The sequence below is a fragment of the Phoxinus phoxinus genome (genome assembly GCF_949152265.1).
Source record: "Phoxinus phoxinus genome assembly, chromosome: 16".
Lineage (NCBI taxonomy): Eukaryota > Metazoa > Chordata > Actinopteri > Cypriniformes > Leuciscidae > Phoxinus > Phoxinus phoxinus.
Genome location: NC_136891.1, coordinates 16,180,216 through 16,200,959, shown reverse-complemented (window position 1 = coordinate 16,200,959; position 20,744 = coordinate 16,180,216). Strand labels below are relative to the sequence as shown.

At 43.7% G+C, this 20,744-nt stretch overlaps 2 protein-coding genes across 4 annotated transcripts; one reads left to right on the top strand and one right to left on the bottom strand.

The window, feature by feature from the left end:
* Positions 1-10,059: 10,059 nt before the first annotated feature.
* On the top strand, positions 10,060-11,367 carry LOC306983665 (uncharacterized protein F54H12.2-like; the record flags this gene model as incomplete). Its single annotated transcript, XM_079584219.1, has 1 exon — positions 10,060-11,367. The coding sequence occupies one exon, from the start codon at positions 10,060-10,062 to the stop codon at positions 11,365-11,367; it is 1,308 nt and encodes a 435-aa protein (XP_079440345.1).
* A 2,167-nt stretch (positions 11,368-13,534) lies between these two features.
* LOC306983699 (uncharacterized protein) lies at positions 13,535-20,520 on the bottom strand. 3 transcript variants are annotated; one of them, XM_079584290.1, is made up of 5 exons: positions 20,402-20,520; positions 19,326-19,361; positions 19,183-19,218; positions 18,766-19,104; positions 13,535-18,684 (listed from the first exon to the last, which is right to left on the bottom strand). In XM_079584290.1, exon 5 carries the CDS (start codon positions 17,792-17,794, stop codon positions 13,769-13,771), a length of 4,026 nt encoding a protein of 1,341 aa, XP_079440416.1. In that variant the 5' UTR covers positions 17,795-18,684; positions 18,766-19,104; positions 19,183-19,218; positions 19,326-19,361; positions 20,402-20,520; the 3' UTR covers positions 13,535-13,768. The 3 variants fall into 3 exon arrangements, with proteins under 3 accessions (XP_079440416.1, XP_079440417.1, XP_079440418.1); XM_079584291.1 differs by having other exon boundaries at positions 16,982-18,684; XM_079584292.1 differs by having other exon boundaries at positions 16,988-18,681.
* Between the last annotated feature and the right edge of the window lie 224 nt (positions 20,521-20,744).

Here is a 20,744-nt window from a genome sequence, read left to right as displayed (position 1 = left end):
TCATCACTAATACTCAATCATCACTCAATTATGAACTTAATTATCTCATTAACTTTACTCTTGAGTGTTCATTTAACACTCATATTTCAACACTTTACACTCTTGAGTGTGGACTCATATAAACTCCCAGGAGTGTTCAATTAACACTGGAGTGTTTTCTGTGAACACTGGAGTTTTTGCTGTGCATATGTAAATGAATAAAAAGATACATAAATGTGATAATAAATAAATAAAGGAATAAACTACTTGATACAATAAATATGATTTATTCTTAATCCAATTAATTTTTGTATTTTTTTCTTTCTTTCTTTTCTGCTTTTATACATTTGTACATAAAAAAATATTTATTTGTTAATTCATTTTTATATTTGGTAAGCAAGACCAACCCACCTATTTATCATGCACGGCAAAGAAATGTAAAAATAAATATAAAAATAAATAAAATTGAAATAAATAAAGGTTAAAATAAATAAATATGGAAATAAATACATATTGGAATAAATAAATATAAATGAATATATAAATAAATATAAAAATAAATGGAAAAAAAATAAATTAAATAAAAATAATAATAAAAAACATTAAAATATAAAAGCAAAAAATAAAAAATTAGGGGGGGAAATAATGCGTTTATTCCTTTATTTATTTTCCTATTATCACATTTATTTATCTATTTATTCATTAATTTTTAATGTCTGCAGGTTGAATCCTCCATACTACTGCACATTACATCTTACTGCACTGTTAACATATTTTAAACATTGTATTCAAGTAACCTACATAGTAAGATATCAATGATGAGAAATTCAACTATAAACAAAGATACTCTTATAAAAATAACAGCTGTATTTATAACGAGAAGTTTGGTTTACTGTTTCTTAACGTCACAAACCATTCAATACAGTTAACAATGGTAATATACATGCAATTTAAATAATAAAATATATGAATAATAATGTATATGCGGTCACCTGAGGTTAAATCTGTCTGCAGGTAGTTTAGACAGTAACAAAACAAAAGAAGTTTGCTCACAAGTCTGGAAAACAAATATCTCTCCGATCGTAAAACGGGTCTCCCCTCCTCCACTGCGAATGATTGACAGATGACACTACGCTTTTTAAATTCCCCGCCACGGGAAAAGCGAAACAGCGCCAGGAAGTCTACGTGTGGCCGAAAGTATATTGCATCCGTAGTGTTAAGCACTACCATAGAGAATGAATGGGAAAAGTTAAGGGAAGTTAAGCTTACCCATTTTCGGCTCCCGGCGGAAGACCGGGGTTCGATTCCCCGACGGGGAGGCCTCTTCTTTATCACGGCCAAACGCCTTGCGTAAGCTCATGCTTTACCGAGGAAGCTGCTGATGAAGCCAACCCGCCGTTCAAGACTCACCTGATGATGGTTAGCTTAGTGCATTTGAAAGATTGTACTTTCAAGAAAGCTTTTGCAATGGGATTGTAAAAGGTTGTTTTATGCATGTTTGGCCTGAGTTTTTGTAGCATTTCCACTGTCGCATTTCCAATCTGACCAGCAGGGCTCACCAGCATGTGGCATTCCGAACGCTTCAAAACAGTGAATCATTTTGCCAGGCAATCGGCTCAAAGCTTTAAAAAGCTTCCTTTCCTCCATCACTACCCTTTTGTGCTTGGTAAACCTTACAATCACGCTGCTGACCCAAGAAGTTGTGAACTGGTTTGAAGACCACCCGGCTCCAAACATGGACAAAACGGCCAATTCTTTGGGCCACGTTCAAACACTGTTCCGGCCTGCTGCGTTCCTTCGGAGCAAGGCGAAAAAAGTTTTCTGTTTTTAAACAAACGCATGTAGCTCTGCTGTGAGCAGAGCATCCAAAAACACAAGAAACTCGCAAATGTTCCCCTCCACAGAAATCTTTAGTAAAAGGCGAAAGATTTATGCGTGAATGAAGAGAAACTCGAGCTGTACCCATGAGACGTCGGGACAATGTGCTCCCACGCACATGCCATCATACTCAGCAAGGGTAATGTCTCGTGTAATACAGCCATTTCCATTTGAGGAAGGAGCAAATGTAATAAGAATCTGCCCCATCGCCAGATGACCGCAAACCCTTTATAAGAGGATGTCACTGAAGCCGATGGTACGTCGAAGACCAGTGGTAGTATTCGCATGAGATATTTTTGAACTTCCTGGAAGCTAAACGAACAAACCCTTCATCTCCTTGGATTGCAGGTGGATTCCTCCATAAGACAGGGTGAGCTCCTCTTCCTGCCCTTGGCCAAAATAAAAGGCTTAAATAATAATAACTCCCATAATGGAAAGCATATCCAGTATTAAGTGACTTCTCAGCGGTTGAGCATACAGTGGGGTACCGCTCAGGGACACATCTGTAACAACCAGTCCTCGTTAGTATAGTGGACAGTATCTCCGCCTGTCACGCGGAAGACCGGGGTTCGATTCCCCGACGGGGAGGCTTCTTCTTTATCACGGCCAAACGCCTTGCGTAAGCTCATGCTTTACCGAGGAAGCTGCTGATGAAGCCAACCCGCCGTTCAAGACTCACCTGATGGTGGTTAGCTTAGTGCATTTGAAAGATTGTACTTTCAAGAAAGCTTTTGCAATGGGATTGTAAAAGGTTGTTTTATGCATGTTTGGCCTGAGTTTTTGTAGCATTTCCACTGTCGCATTTCCAATCTGACCAGCAGGGCTCACCAGCATGTGGCATTCCGAAAGCTTCAAAACAGTGAATCATTTTGCCAGGCAATCGGCTCAAAGCTTTGAAAAGCTTCCTTTCCCCCATCACTGCCCTTTTGTGCTTGGTAAACCTTACAATCACGCTGCTGACCCAAGACTTGAAGTTGTGAACTGGTTTGACGACCACCCGGCTCCAGACATGGACAAAACGGCCAATTCTTTGGGCCACGTTCAAACACTGTTCCGGCCTGCTGCGTTCCTTCGGAGCAAGGCGAAAAAAGTTTTCTGTTTTTAAACAAACGCATGTAGCTCTGCTGTGAGCAGAGCATCCAAAAACACAAGAAACTCGCAAATGTTCCCCTCCACAGAAATCTTTAGTAAAAGGCGAAAGATTTATGCGTGAATGAAGAGAAACTCGAGCTGTACCCATGAGACGTCGGGACAATGTGCTCCCACGCACATGCCATCATACTCAGCAAGGGTAATGTCTCGTGTAATACAGCCATTTCCATTTGAGGAAGGAGCAAATGTAATAAGAATCTGCCCCATCGCCAGATGACCGCAAACCCTTTATAAGAGGATGTCACTGAAGCCGATGGTACGTCGAAGACCAGTGGTAGTATTCGCATGAGATATTTTTGAACTTCCTGGAAGCTAAACGAACAAACCCTTCATCTCCTTGGATTGCAGGTGGATTCCTCCATAAGACAGGGTGAGCTCCTCTTCCTGCCCTTGGCCAAAATAAAAGGCTTAAATAATAATAACTCCCATAATGGAAAGCATATCCAGTATTAAGTGACTTCTCAGCGGTTGAGCATACAGTGGGGTACCGCTCAGGGACACATCTGTAACAACCAGTCCTCGTTAGTATAGTGGACAGTATCTCCGCCTGTCACGCGGAAGACCGGGGTTCGATTCCCCGACGGGGAGGCCTCTTCTTTATCACGGCCAAACGCCTTGCGTAAGCTCATGCTTTACCGAGGAAGCTGCTGATGAAGCCAACCCGCCGTTCAAGACTCACCTGATGGTGGTTAGCTTAGTGCATTTGAAAGATTGTACTTTCAAGAAAGCTTTTGCAATGGGATTGTAAAAGGTTGTTTTATGCATGTTTGGCCTGAGTTTTTGTAGCATTTCCACTGTCGCATTTCCAATCTGACCAGCAGGGCTCACCAGCATGTGGCATTCCGAAAGCTTCAAAACAGTGAATCATTTTGCCAGGCAATCGGCTCAAAGCTTTGAAAAGCTTCCTTTCCCCCATCACTGCCCTTTTGTGCTTGGTAAACCTTACAATCACGCTGCTGACCCAAGACTTGAAGTTGTGAACTGGTTTGACGACCACCCTGCTCCAGACATGGACAAAACGGCCAATTCTTTGGGCCACGCTCAAACGCTGGCCCGGCCTGCTGCGTTTCTTCGGAGCAAGGCGCAAAAAGTTTTCTGTTTTTAAACAAACGCATGTAGCTCTGCTGTGAGCAGAGCATCCAAAAATACCAGAAACTCGCAAATGTTCCCCTCCACGGAAATCTTTAGTAAAAGGCGAAAGATTTGTGCGTGAATGAAGAGAAACTCGAGCTGTACCCATGAGACATCGGGACAATATGCTCCCACGCACATGCCATCATACTCAGCAAGGGTAATGTCTCGTGTAATACAGCCATTTCCATTAGAGGAAGGAGCAAATGTAATAAGAATCTGCCCCATCGCCAGATGACCGCAAACCCTTTATAAGAGGATGTCACTGAAGCCGATGGTACGTCGAAGACCAGTGGTAGTAAGTAGTTATACCCGGGACCTTATGTCAAAGTGATTAATGGCTTTGACCTCTGACCTTAGGCGGGGGTTTCCCACCCCGCCCCCTTCCGGTATGTGGGATCAAAGGCTAACCTTTGACCTTGGGGGGTTTCCGCTTGCTCCGGAATAGGAGATCAAAGGGTTGACCTCTGCCCTGCTATCAATCCATCATGTAAATAGGACAGTTGGTTTGACCCGGCGACCTGGCTAGCCATCGATCAAGTGATATGTAGTTTGACCTTGTGGCCCTGTCTAATATAGATCATGGTTTTTGACAGAAGTTCTTTTAATTATTTGTGACGAATGGTTTGGAGATAAGGTCTTTTGAGATAAGAGATTCCAACTATTTGTGACGAATGGTTTTGAGATAAGGTCTTTTAATTATTTGTGACGAATGGTTTTGATCGTTTGAAGAATGCGGTATATGTATGTCACAGGCCCCCCTCCCTCCCACACTGTAAGTGAACGTATATAAATGGGTCTTGTGTGTTCTACAAAAACCAGAAAGAGAAATATGAGCTACATGACCATGGATGGTTTGAGTCCCTGTAAAACCCCAGAGCATGGGCTGACCAGCAAGATACTGGAAAGTCTGCCTATGGCACCGAGAAAGCCTTTTGGACACGTCCGTTTGACCAATTTTCTCCATGAAATCTCGGAATGGACTAAAGCTGAATTTATGATGTCTGATAAGCGTGTATTCGGATACATATTTCACAAATCAGCTCGCCTTGTTGTGCTCTACACCGCTGATGCTGTAGGCGAGTTTCAGTCCGGCGAAGACGTGTGTGTTGTATTTCCTGAAAAAGACTGGGGTCTGTTTTACAAATTTGTCTGGAAGGATCTGAATGACGGCTGCGTAGAGCCTTTGTACGTTGCGGAATGGGACGGCGTAACCCCGAATATCCGGTACCGTGTGGTAGGTGACCATACTAAAATGAACCCGCATGATTCTGTTTACATCTTCTGCTGTAAAGACAAGACAAAGCTCAAGGACAACAGGCAGTCAGCGGTCATCCTACCTAAAGAGCATCACGAGCTCTATGAAATGCAATTTTTGTTCAACTGGTGCGATCTGAATCTGATGAAGACTGTTTTTTCAACCATAAACAAAATGTTCAAATGGTGCGACTTGCACGACGGATACGACAAAATCAAAGTGCAGCTGTTCCATCCTGAGAGATGTGGGCGCAGCAGCAAATACAGTATGCGGTCCGCCCCCATTCACTACGCCCATCCTGACCCTCGGCTACCAGACCCTACCAGACAACGTCGATTATAAATCATGACTGAACCGTTACGACATCCGCCCCCTTTGCTACAGTTACCATAAATTCCTGCGATCAGACCCTCCCAACCAGCAGTTTATAAACCATGGCTGAAGACAACGGTTCAGAACCCCAGCATGTGTGCAGCTGCGGTATCTCTTTCGGCAGCATTCTCGATCCTCCCGACGACAACGCCCGCGGACCATCGGACCTCCACAAAGACTGGGAATCGGACCTCCAAAACGACTGGGGACCCTATAACATCATCAAGCCTGAACCATCGAACCTTCACAAAGACAGGGCTCCGGCTAAAACGATCAAACGCCGCATAGCCTTGGCATCGCGTTTTAACAACAATCGGGGTAACATTACCAGCCCTGAACCATTGGACCCACAAAACGTCACTGGTCCGGTTAAAACTATCAGACGCAGCTTAGACTGGGATTTGGGGATCGAGTGCGACTGCGATTGTACTAGACCTTCACCACCTGCATCGCCACCACCAGCACCACCGCCATCCCCATCCGACGAAAAGCTTGGATCTCACGACCTGACTTACCTCCCTCTTGCTAAACCAGGTTTCGACGCTACAGATGGATGTTTCAGCGACGTTGGATTCAAAATCATAAAAGCAGCGACCGTGGTGTTGCTGCAGCATCTCATCGGCAAGAAGCTCAAGGACGACTGCGAGGGGTGTGAGATTGACCACCCCAGCCAGCTGCAACATTCCTGCCTGTTTGACCCTCCAAACTACTTCTTCGACACACACTTTGATGAACTTTCAGGCAAGCTGTTTAAGCCCTTTTTTCATTCCGTCATCGGTATCCTCCTGAACCGGTGTGGGTTAAAATCTCATCCCCACCGGATCGAAGGAACAGTCGGGACTATTCTGTATGAATTAAAAGACGAAAAATTCATCGCGGCAAAGCTAGAAGAAATCAGCGCGAGACTTCTGGACAAACCCTGCGACGAGATAGTCAGCGACGTCGTTGATCTCTGGGAAGGTCTTTCAATCCTGAATGGAGAGTGACCAAGTCAGCTCCACCATGGGTGCCGCCTGTAGTCTAATCAGCTGTATCCAATCCATGTTTAAAAATCATTACAGAGACCAGATGACCGAATTGTTCAATGATGCGCTCGAGCGCTATTCAGATGATGATGATGATAACAAACGTGTAACAAATCTCAAGAAACACATGGTGCATATGAGAGGTGTGTCTGATTCATGGGATGATTTGATAGCCAAATGCGTCAATGGGCCCAAACCACGATGTGAAACTATGAAAGGTGTTCTAGAAATGATGTACGAATTACAAGGCGCGATCGGGTTCGCAGACGTTCTCTGTATGTTTACCTATGTAGTTGATGTATGTAAGGAGTTGGCAACGCTTTCAAATTCTGATGAAGATGATGATGAGATTGCGAAAATTGGCGAAACATTTGTCAATTATGTCATAGACAAAGACAAAGACATCGTGACGTGTCGCGACTTTCTTTTTTGGCTAGATTCCCAGTGAGGTCATTATTACTATCCAATTTACTTTAATGTAATACATCTTTTTTTTTACTTAGATTATGTACGTAGAGTCATTATACTTAGACTCTTTATGTAAAGTCATTATATTCTATTATACTCATTTTTTACTTAGACTTTGTATGTAAAAGTTATTATATTCATTTTACTTGGTTTCTATTATACTTAGACTGTGTATGTAAAGTCATTATATTCATTTTACTTAGATTGTATTATACTCATTTTTTACTTAGACTGTGTATGTATATTCATTTTACTTAGATTGTATTATACTCATTTTTTTACTTAGACTGTGTATGTAAAGTCATTATGTCCATTTTTTAATAAAAGATTGATTCAAACCACTTGTACGCGTTATTCTTTTACAAAGGTTGAGACGACAGCATGTCGGAGCTCATGAAAAAGGCATATTATACACCTTCCAACCCCGGCTCTCTAGGCGGTAAAAAACGATTAAAAGACGCCGTCTTAAAAGATAGCGGCGTCCGTCTAAGCGATAAAGAGGTTTCAGAATGGTTGGCCGGTGAGGATGCTTACACATTACACAAAACAGCGCCTATAAAATACAAAAGAAATAGAGTGGTTGTGTACGGGATTGATACGCAGTTCCAGGCCGATCTCGTCGACATGACCGCCTATGCCAAGGATAACGACGGTCATAAGTATCTCTTGACGTGCGTCGATATATTTTCAAAATTCGCCTGGTGTAGAGTTTTGAAGAATAAGAGCGGTATTGAGGTTACTAAAGCGTTCGAGTCTATACTCGAAGAGGGTCGTGTGCCGCAGAAATTACAGACGGATCAGGGCAAGGAATTTTTCAACAAACATTTTCAAGATGTGATGAAAAAGCACGACATTAACCACTTTGCCACCGCCACCGATTTGAAAGCCAGTGTGGTGGAACGATTTAATAGAACGTTAAAAAGTCGCATGTGGAGATTTTTAACGGCGACAAATTCCCGAAGATACATAGATGTTTTACAAGACATTATGCAGGGGTACAACACCAGTTATCACCGAAGTATCAAAATGAGACCTGTGGACGTCAACGCTGTAAATGAGGGCCAAGTGTTTCAAAACTTGTACGGCGATATAAAGAAGACAGAGAAACCCGTGTTTCGTTTCAAAGTCGGCGACGTCGTCAGGATTTCTAAAGTGAGAGGCCCATTTGCCAAAGGTTATGAGCAGAACTACACGGAAGAATTTTTCACCGTGTCCTCGTGTATTCCGCGTCGCCCCCCAGTCTACAGACTCACGGATTATGACGGTGATGTCATCCAGGGGGTTTTTTATGAAAAAGAGTTGCAAAAAATAATTGTCAGTAAAAACAAATCTTTTAAGGTGGAAAAGATTTTAGGTGAGAAAAAACAGGGGAAATCTACGCTCGTTTTAGTGAAATGGTTAGGATGGCCTTCAAAATTTAATAGTTATATAGATAAAAAAACTCTGCTGGACTTACAATCTCCTTAAAACGCAGCGACGTTAAACGGATGAGATCATACGAGCGAAGGACAGCCATGGATGACCACGATTTCTACGTCACGTTACCGTGCAACGCGTCGGCTTCGGTTTACCCTGAAAATCGCATATCCAGCTATACAACCAGGCTAGCAAAAGCAATAAACTTGAAAGGACAATGGGAAGTGGGGCTCGCTGAAATCGAATATCCTAGAACTTGGTACAGCTTTAATGACGAAGACGGCCATTTCATCCTACATAAAGCCCCGGAACCCCCGGATCCCGGTTCCCCCAACAACAACTCAGATGTTCGTTTTTCTACAATTACGAAATTAAACATACCCGGCGGTTACTACGCAAACATTCGAGCGATCCTCCGTGCTATAAATCAACTTATCACACCGGCGGGTGTTTTGCATCACGATGAATTAAAAAACAAACTGTTTCTGGTGTCGACGCCAAACGTTTCGGTGAGCTTCCGGGGGAGACTGGCCACCATTTTAGGAATGAAACGAAAACCTCTCGGAGGTGTAGACCAGCATAGGGGAGCTGATTTTTCCAAGAAAGTCACCACGTACGCTCCTCATCAAGCCGATATCGCCGCGGGATTCTACACAATGTACGTGTACACTGACATCATCCAATATCAACCGGTCGGCGATTCTAACGTCCCTCTTTTGAGATGCGTACATATATCGGGTAAAGGCAACGACACGGTCATTGCTAGGTATGATAACCCGCACTACGCATCGATTAATAAAGAGCACATCACCGACATTACCATAGAGCTTAAGGACGATACAAACCGCGAAGTCCCCTTTTCTTACGGGAAAGTCACCGTAAAACTACACTTTAAACCAAAAAATAACTCTCTTCTTTGAAAAATGAGTTATTATAGTCCTAGAGAGCTCAATACTGCGGACTATGTGAGCTATTACCAAAATCAAGCCGGCTCTGGTTTACCGGGCTATGCGGGATCGCCGGTAATGTATGGTAATGGGTTAGGGGGACTGTTCCGCGGGCTGTTCAGGATGGCCATACCTCTGTTAAAAAGAGGATTTAGCATAGCGAAACCTCACCTAAAATCGGCTGCTAAAAATATAGTATCCGACGTCGTCTCAAACGTACTGACGCGTTCGCATAACGATAAGGCTCAAGAAGGATCCGGACTCATGGTCATGGCCCGCAAGAGGATGTCTAAACCACCGGGTGTGAGGAGGCGTGGTCAATGGGTGGCTCAGAAGAAGAAGAAGAAAACAACACGGGGGTCAACTAAGCGCTCACTCGTCCGTAGAAAGCGTAAGAAGCCGGTCAAGAGAACCACAAAAACCATATTCTAACATGGCGTTACTGCATCGTATGTCGGGAGAGTGCATCAAGTCCGAGTTGGACCTGTTTACGGTTCCGATGACCCAAACGGTGATTGAAAAGAATAGCTACCTCGAAGTGGCTCCGCTGTCGGCCATTTCGGACTCGGCCCCTCTGGAGTTCTTTATCGCGGGTAACGGCGATGATTATTTGGATCTCAATAACACAATGCTCTATCTGCGGCTGAAAATCACGAGACCTAACGGGGACGCCATCGCGCACCCTGCCAAGGTAGCTCTAATAAACTACCCCGGAGCTACAATTTTTTCACAAGTCGACGTGACCCTCGGCGACCGTCTGATATCTCAAAGTTCCGGGACCTATCCCTATCGCTGTATTTTGGAGAGCCTGATCAACTACGGTAAAGCTTCGCTGGAATCTATGTTCTCCGCCGGGCTGTTTTACCGTGATTCGCCCGGGCATATGGATGTCAATGATCCTTTAGGCCGTAACACAGGATTGACAAAGAGATCGACCTTCACCACCGAAAGCAAGGAGGTGGAACTACTCAGCCCCATACACAGCGATATATTCTTCCAGGAGAAACTTTTAATTAATGGCGTTGATCTTAAGCTACGATTTATTCGAGCAAAAGATGAATTCTGTCTGATGAGGGCCGACGACGTGGCCTACAAAATAAAAATAATCACGGCATCCCTATTTGTCAAGAAAGTTTCTGTATCGCCGCCGGTGAGACTGGCTCACGCTCAAGCCTTACTCTCGACAACGGCAAAGTACCCGATCGATAGGGTCTGTCTAAAATCGTTCTCCATCCCGGTGGGGGCTAGGATCTCGAATCAAGAAAATCTGTTTTTAGGAACGTTGCCAAAGTCTATCATCATCGGTATGGTCGACAATGACGCGTTCACCGGTTCGTACGAAAAAAATCCATTTGCATTCAAACACTATAATCTTGAATTCTTAGCCGTCTACGTCGACTCTCAGCAATATCCTGCCAAGCCGCTACAGCCTAATTTCGAAGCCGGTTTGGCAGTACGCGAATATTATCAGCTGGTGATGACGACCGGGAGACACCTTAAAGACCAACCGCTCTCTATCGACAGGAATGATTTCCTGAACGGATACACGCTTTACGCATTTAACCTGACACCCGACGAAGACTGCGGTCAGCACGTTTCCCTGGTCAAGTCTGGGAATATCAGAGTCGAAGCCCGTTTCAGAGAACCGTTGCCGAATACGGTGAATATTTTAATTTACTCAACTTTTGACTCCGTTCTGGAAGTTTCTAACCGTCGACAGGTACTGATCGATTACTATTGAGATGAACACCCTACAACTCACCGCCATCATGGATAAAATTACATGCAGGACTCATTTTCTCGGCGTTCTACCGAGCGATCAACTGCCCAAAAAACCCCTAAGGATCTTACCGTCTATGGGGATCATTAACACCCACCCTGCGCGTCTACCCGGCGAGCATTGGATCGCTGTTTATTTAACCGAAGACGGCCCGGCTTGTTTTTTCGACAGCTTCGGCAATCCGCCCACCAGCCCTCGCTTTCCAAGCAGCATCAATAACTTTCTAGCAGCCAACGACGCCGATGTATTATATTCCGACAGACGAGTCCAGGATTATTCATCGGACACCTGCGGACAGCACTGTCTGTTTTTTCTCTATCATTTAGCTAGAGGTTACGACTATGACCATGTGATGGGACTATACACCGATGATTATATTAAAAATGATAAAATGGTGTCCCTGTTTGTGAGACGATTAAGACCTTATGTTTGTAATGCTAAAATGTTATCCTGCGTTCACTGTGTACAGACGTGTTTGACCTATAAATAAATAAAAATCTTAAAACTATTACATTTTATCGTCTTTTATTGAATCATAAGATACATACAGACAAAAATATAAGCAATCATTAAAATTCCAACCACTGTCTTCGATCGATAGTCGGTGATTTAAACACAGAGTCTTCGGGCTCTGGATCCAGGGGGCGCGAATATCTTCGTGCTTTTTTAGAATGTCTAACACGGGTTGGGGTTTGGGAGACGGGCCTACCCTTTAGAGAGTTAATCGTGCTCCTGACCTGTTGATTCGGCACCGTAGAAAAAGGGATGTTTAATTCGGCAAAGGCGTGCAGAAACTCTGCCCATCCTACAGGTCTCCGGTCATCCCGAACCTTATGAGGGGCCGTGACATTTTTTAACAAATCGACCATGTGTGAACCTGGTACGGCTTTACCCCTGAACACAAACTCGCCCGATTCGTTCCACGAGGCTAGTCCTTTAGCTTTAGACATCTTGTCTAGTATGTATCTGCTGTTTTTCACACTTCTCGAAGGTACATTCTTCAGAACTTCGTCCACCACAGCCTCCCCCGCTCTGCTGTCTTCGACGCCGGCCACGGTCTCTGGTTCGTTTTTATGAGCCGGGTCGGGTAACGAAAGCGTTAAAACACTGGTCTCACGTTCGCCTTGTTTAACGATGTTCAAAAACCTGTTCAGGGTATTTGTGTAAAGTTTGGCTTTTTCGTACGGGCTCAAATCAGCGCGGAGTAAAATTTTTCTCATGGCTTCGTCCAAATCGTTTTCCACGGTCTCGCGAATGGTCTCGCGAACATTTTCAGTTTTCACCTTATCCAGTTGATGGCGAGGGACTAAATACATCTTCTCTGCGTACTCCATCCTATCGATTGGCTATCAAGCTCGAAAGAAAGGGTACGGCTACGCTCAGGAGTGGTAAAAGGAATCCGCCCTTTTGGTTGAAGACTCGTTTCTTGGCCGCTATGCCAATTTTTTTATTGGCTACAAATTTAATTTCGGCTTTTTTCTTTTTCAGTTTTTGATACTGCTGCCGATTGACAGGAATCGTGCCGTAGAGGATGTTAAGAGCCAGTTCGCACAGCGATAAAATGAAATCGTCGGACGCCGATTGTAAAATAAGACGTCGTTGTTTAGGAGACGCTTTATGTAGCAGTTTTAACACCGGCAGATGCTTACAAAGTCTGGCGGACATGGTGATGGATCACGCTCTTCTTTTTTTCGGAATATAAACCACTTGACGGTCGGAAAGCAATCCTGTTCTGAGACGGTACTGCTCAGGAGTTTTCGCTTTATAGTCTACCATTAGGTAACCATGAGGCTGGTTGACCGCATCGTGATAACACTCCATAAAGTATTTTGTGTTTCCGGGGTACATTTGACGGCCCAGCATCGCTACTTGATTCACGTCCCGAGGATTTTTAAACAGAATCATGTAATTGGCGTTTAAGCTGATGGTTCGACTGGACTTACCCTGTACAAATAAATTTTGCACAATGTAGATAGCGCTCAGATTGCGATGGTGACAGTATTGGGTGAAAACACGCTGAAGTTCCATGTTGGCGCTAGCCTGCTCCATCAAATCGTCCACGATTAAAAGATTTGGTTTAGTAACAGGGAGTAAATCATCATCATTCAGACTCTCGGGTATTCCTTGGACAAATTTAATGTCGTACAATTTAAGCACATCATCGTACAAAGGTTGCCAACAATCATACAGCCATACAATGTTTTCAATTTTCTTGGAAATTAAATTCAAACCCTTTTCCAACAAAAGTTTTACAAAATAAGACTTTCCAGAATTGGACGGTCCGCTTATAACACAACTAAATGGATGTTGGAGTCTGAAATCAAAATCGGAAACATCCAGCGACCCCCGGTGCATCATCTGATCAGTACCCATAAGGAAGGGTGGTGAAATCGGGCAAAAGTCTGCGCTTATTATACACCACCTTAAACTTTTTAACGACTGATTTGTTGTGCAACGTGAGAGTCTTTTTATTCCTCACAATGTTTTCCGTCTGAGCCAGGATGTATTTGTCTCTATCGTGAGACGTCACATAGCTGTCAACCAGACCAATCAGGGATTCGAGACAGATAGCTTCGGAATTTTTTGCATTCAGCGTTATTCCCTTGGCTTTCATACACACTTTACCTTTGGCCGTCCGAAAACCGTACGATTTTGGCCCGCTGGAACAAAATTCCGTAATAAAGTCCCCGTCGTCTATTTCGCTCGTCAGCTCCCCCAGATGAGACCCGAGAGGGGGCTCCCACTGCGTGCCGCTAGACACGAATACGACGCTGTCTGTGTCCGAGTATAGCAGTCGATCGCCGAGTTTGTCCATCAATTCGTACAATTCCAATCGGGCGTGCGCCGTTGTAAACGCTCCTATAAACACGTTAACGTCGCGCGTCTTACAAACGTCGTCGTCGTTGGGTTTATGCTGAACGAGAGCCACGTGGTCTGAGACGAATGTGAAATAGGACAGTGTGTCGGTATTGCCAAAAACGATTCTGGTGAATTCTTCGGGGTCGTTCACGAGAGTCGTTTGAGGAAGCCGTTCGCGAAGACAGAATCTTCCCCAAAGCGAGTTCATAGCTAATTTTGTGATCGCCCTTTGTGCGGCGTTGTATTTGATCTTTTCAGGATCGAGTTGAATCCCCTCTTTTTCAAAGTAATCGCGGATGTAAGTCTCTTTCTCGGCGTCCGTGACGACGTTGGAAGGGTACCCGGACGCTTGTTGTTTCAGCCGCAAAAACGTTTTGACGTAACCGGCAAACAACGTGTCTGATCGCTGCGGAAAATGCCAAACCTCGTCTATCTTGGCCACCACATAACCTTTCTCGATGGCTTTTAAAAGCTCTATACTGACCCAACAGCCTGAAAGCGCTCTTTGCTCGTCCGTGTGGGTACAGCTCGAGGTCTGGTTTTGCTCGTGACAGCAAGACGAGCAAAGAGGAAACATGAGTTTGCCTTCGCATCTGTAAGGGAGAACCGGGTGCAGTAATTTGCGCGGAGGGTAGACCGTCGCTTTGATAAGCCCGTAATAATTTTCAATCGGTTCAAAATCTTTGAAAATGATTTCTGGATGTTCGATCGGATAGCTTTTCCTAGCCTGACAAAAGGGGTAGAGACTGGTGAAATCGAGATAGCGTATTTTCTCACCTTCGCAAACTTTATGATAGAGTTTATAGGCGTTTGTTCTCCCTCCGTACAAAGCCAATCGGGGTTTCAGTCTCTCTGGGGCAGAATAATCGGACATAAATTCTATCACAGAGGGATCGGTCTTTTTCATGTTGTTCCATTCGCATTCCCAAAGAACCTCGATTTGCAAACCGTACGCGTTCTGCAGAATTTCAACCTTATCGTCAAACTGTCTCCTGAGGACCCCATAGGACACTCCCGACAAGGGATGTGTCTGATGAGGTTCGAAGCGACAGCAGTGTCCATGGAAAAAGCATCCATTGTATTCTAAACCGTGCTGGACACCATTTTGCACATAGAAACCATCTAGAAAGTACTTGCCGATCGAAACTTCACCGTGATTTAAGGCATGGTGAAGGTCCACGTTTCGAGTCTTTTTTACATACTCGAGCCATTCGATCGAACCATTTGAGTAAGTTTTGCTCTGTTGCACATACGCCTTGTTATGGGTCAGTGCGATTGTGTTTCTGTCGAGATAATGTGTTTTGAAGATCCCCATTGAACAGCTAGCGAGCGTCGTGAACGCGAAAGGATCTAATTGCGTGCATTCGATGAATGATTGTCGGAATTTCATGCATCCTTCTCGTAATAAGACCACGTCGTTAACCCCGTACGCGTAGAGTTCTTTCCTGAAGTCAAACCACTTACCCTGAACCGTGCTGTACCAAAGATCAAAGTCTTGTTGGGCTTTAGCGCTCATGTTATCGTACCCGTAGAATGTTTTGTCGGGGTACGGGCCAAAATATTTCTCATTTTCCAACGAATTGAAGAGATGCGGAAAGTACCCTTTTCCGGACGTGTCCAAGTCTAAGGCCGCGGGCATTTTGGCGAGAGCGAATGGAAAAAATGAGTAGCTATCGATATAGCGCTGTGCAAACGGTGCGTCGTACATGTGGATTAATTTACATCCCTGCATTATGACCTCGATCGCAATCCCGGCTTTGCAAAAGTGCTCAAGAAGCAAGAAGGAATCAAACCGTGAAGAAAAGTGCGCTATAAAGCAGTAGCCTTTATATCGCGGTTGTCTGAAGCGGGTGATTAGCTTAGCTATGCAGTCGGTACCCTCCGCCGTAAACTTCTCCCCTTTGAACGTGATTGCGCAAACAAAATTGGCCACGTGCCTACCGTTTTGGTAACGCGTTTCAAAATCGTAGAAAATGTATTTCTCGCACATTTCCTTAGGCGCTAGGGGCTGTATGAAACATTGGTGCTCGCCGTCATCGTGGAGAAGTTCGCGACAATGAACGCATTTGTCTGGGGCGCAGATGTGTGGGGTTTTCTTGTCACCCGGTTTTACGTTGTAACGCTTGTTACATAGTTTGCAAAATTTAATAAGATCGCAAAACGAGTATTCCTGGCCAGGACCTGTTTTTTTATGCATTTCGAAGCAATAGCTCGATTTACAGTAACGCAAACAGTCGGGGCAATGTATGGTTCTTTTAGGGAACCTGTGACAATCAGCGTCGAAACACACATTGCAGGCGTGCTTACATTGATGGTCTCTGGGCTTTGAGTACCCCTTATAGCAAAATTGGCACACGTAGTCCGAACCCATGAACCCCGTCAGACTCATTATCAGAAAATAATGAACGTTTTCGTGTAGATACAAGCATACCGTTTTTGGATGGAGATCATCGCTATTTTTGTACGTTTGTAAGATCATCGCATTAGATCTGTGAAATACGACAATTTTAATGCCTAGAGCCCGTTCAAACGCCGCTATGTCGCTAAGAGCGATTGGATGTTGGATTGAAAAGCCTGCGCTGTTTTGGATAGCGGCGGCCAGTTTTTCTAGATCACTCTCGGCTAATTGAGGGTAAAGAAAACGCGCAAGACAGATAGAGAAACACAAATTATTTGAAATATTTGCGGGGCAAAATAAACTCGTCTTTTTTCTTTTGATTACCTGATCAACGGCCAGATCTGCGAGTTTACGACGCCCTCCCCCGTGACGGTTCCGCGCTAAAGATGCCTCCACGTGAATCGTTTCATCGGATAATAACTGCTCGTTGCTCTGTAAAACACGCTCAATTTGGTCGTAAAGCGAATCGATTTCGTAATTACCGGCGGGGGTTAAAACCCCGCTGATGGGTGTTTGCAGAGTCGGGGCTGACAAGGTTATATTGATCACAGGAGCGTGGCCGCCTATATCTCTAGCAAAGGTGACAATCTCGCTCAGCATATCGTGTAAGCATGTGTGATAAGAGGCCAGATCTGTAGAGTTGATCTCTCTCAGATTCATGGTTCTTCTCAACGACACACTATTGAAATGAGGTCGTGGTAAAACGTGATAACCGTTAACGAACCCACCGTCGCGAATCAGCGCATCAATGTCCGGACGACTCAATTGAGCCTCTGTAGGAGGCTCAGTCTCGCGTAAAGCGTTAGCATTACCTGATGGGACTGGCGCGTTGCTGGTCGATGGTTGTGAAGTATTATCGTCATTACCGGGAGGATGGTCTGGGGAATGGCTATTTAAAACACCGCCGTATTGTACAACGGGGTCGTACTGATTAACGGCTAATTCAAAAAGATCCAAATTAGGATCGGGTTGTGAATATTCTAGATTAAAAAAATACTGTTCTAAATCATCCGGAAGCGTTACAAGCTCGTCGGGTAGTAGACTCAGCAATTCGATCTCGTCCGGTGACAGTTCTGTGGAGCATTGATCTGATTGACAACCGTGTGTACAAAAGCATTTGGAACCATCCATTTTTAAAGTTTCAGATCAAAAGGTGATAAACATGGAATATAAGAGTATATGAAATCAAAGCATATATCAAAAAGCATACATGGAATATTACAATATCATAGAGTATAAAAATCAATACATGCGTGGAGTATAAAAAATCAATACATGATGGTTAAAGAAAAATGACTAGAACCATAAAAGTTTAATGGAATAGATCTATATTCAATCTATATTCATCTCGTCTATAATGGTGAGAATCAGGTGATGGAACATCAGCATTAATTCGCTTCGGAATTCGGTTAACAAGCGATCGCTTCTTTCAAAACCCTGATCCACGCTTGATTTCAAAGCATGAATGCGTCTGAATATTTCATTGAACACGTTCTGATTAAATCGGTCCTGAACATCGAATCTGCTATGGGTCTCAAGTTGTGCGGCGCGAAACCCCCCAAGGAGTGCTTCTAGTCTGCTACGGGTATCAATGTGTGCGTCACGAAACTGAGTGATCTGATTATCCTGGACATCGCGAAGTTCTATATATTTCGCGTCAATGCTAGTTTGCGAGTCACTAAACTCTTGAGCTAACGTCTCTAATTTCGCGTCAGTGCTAGCTTGCGAGTCACGAAACTGTTGAGCTAATGTCTGTATTGAATTTAGGACCCTATGCATTAGACCAACATCATTGCGTGATTCATCAACCGGTTGCGACACAGCTGGTACTTCTTCTTCAACATCGATTTCTTCTTCGTCGTCGTCGTCTTCCGGAGGTGAGGGAAAAGGATATGGGGTCTGCCCGGCGCGGCTGGTGGTGGTTGTCACCTCGTTCGTCCAAGAACTCTGTTCCCAAGCGGCGTGTTGAGGCGTGTCCCAGGTAGTCACATCGTCGTCATGGCTTCTATCCGAACCCGCTGCTGTGTGTAGAAATATAAAAAGTATATTAATGGTATAACTCAATTTGAGTTTAAATAAAAAATTATTTAGTTTTGTCTCACCATACAGAAATACGCTGTCAAGACTGGTTGTCGGACTGTTCGGTGGGCAAAGAGTTTTCCTATCAGAACTGATCGCAGGTGTGACACGAGCTATTTTTCTCTCAGGACTCTCGAGGGAGGTAGAGTGATTTGTTTTTCTACTCTTCTTTCTCGACGGCTCCCCGCTTGGTCCGGGGGTCTGGTCTAAAGCTGAACCGGTAGGGAGTTTTTGATCCTCAGTTTGAGTCGGTGTGGGGTCTGTTACGAGCAGGGTGGGGTGTTCCTCGTCATCATCGTCGTCGTCTTTAGTCAAATCGACCACCGCCGCGAATCCCGGTTGTGTGACGAATTGTATAAAATCTAAAATAAATAAATATATTTAATTTCTCATAAGAAAGAAAAAAAAAAACATTACGTCGGCGTTAGGGATTGTTTTACCTTCGGCTTCGCAATCGGCGACGGTCAGCAGACTAGCTAATGTGAATAAAATAAAATAAAAGAGAGTAATTAAACAAGAGAATTATAAAAGGTTCATTTTAATCATTTATAAAAGAATAGAAAAAGATCAGTAGCCTACTCACACGTGTCTAAGACAGCCAGACTTTCAATGGTAGGACCTGTCGGGATAAAAAAATCCTATTATGAATGGTAACAGTTGTGAGTCTTTTATATGTATGAATGGCTATTTGACGACCTAGTTAAAAAAAAAAAAAAAAAAAAAAAAAAAAAAAAATCATGTCATATCACCAGCAAAACGCTGGGGGGCGCAATTTCACCATAACAGCCGGTTATATCACCCCCAATACGCCAGGGGCGCAATTTCACCATAACAGGATGTAGTTTTAACTCCGGGGCACCAGATGGCGCTAGAGAGCTGGTCGGGCCCAGAATCAATAACATGGTTTTCATAGTGTTTTAAGGCAACGTTTAAAACACGATTTTAGGGGTTAAAATACTCTATCAATATATCGAAACGGATCGATCGGGGTTATGACAAAGATACGTATCAAAACTGGCTTTGTTAAACGATGTCAAACATATTTAAGAGCAGTTAGCAACGTAGCACGCGCTGCTAAGCTAAACCGCATGTATTAGCACAAGCTATGATAAGCTAGACCATGATTAATAACCGGAGCGCTAACAGAAACACCGCGCTGTATTAATAACGGTATATGGATAGCGGGGGGCGATTTAATTCAGACAGATAGCAAACAGAATCGTAGCATAGCATGCTAAGCATCCGGCGGCCATTTCCTAAGGTCTAAAATTTTTTCATAATAAAAGCCCCGTGTAAGAACGCAGTATTATCGTTTTTCTGAACATATAAGTTTCAAAATCATATTGATATAGCAACGTATGAATATATCAGATAAAACATCGTAGTTCAATGAATGTTTAAAATAGCAGAGCAGATTTTTAAAAATCATAGTTTATGATAAAAAAACCGCATCAGCAGATAAACAGATAGCATGATGGATTATAGCGACTTTTTAATTAAGTCAGTACAGTACACGAAACATAGACCAGTGACGTTTTGTGGGTCCAATGGTTCAGGGCTGGTAATGTTGTAATACTGTGTAAAAACAGTATTGCATAATGAAGATGAGGGAACAGCATTTTTAAAATCATTATTAGGAATATAGAGAGTAATACTTACGTTTTGCCATGATGTCGAGCAGGAGAGAGACTGTTTTGTAGAGACGAGGCTGGAGGAAGACTTAGTTTGGAGTGATAGTTTTTTGACATGTTACCTCGACTTAAATAGCTTTTTGGATGATATATGGTGAAAAACACTGTTGTCTGTCCAATAGAGGGCGCCATTGGTCTATTAAATTTTCTCCACATTCCATTCAAGTTTCCTTGAACTATGCCCTCTCTACCCCTATGAAAGGCTTTCAGACCAGTATTTCAGATAGAGGTGACATGCGTGCCGATACTCCTAAACGGCCGGCAAGATTATAATTGGGAAATAAATTAGCAGATAGCTAAAGAATGTTTAG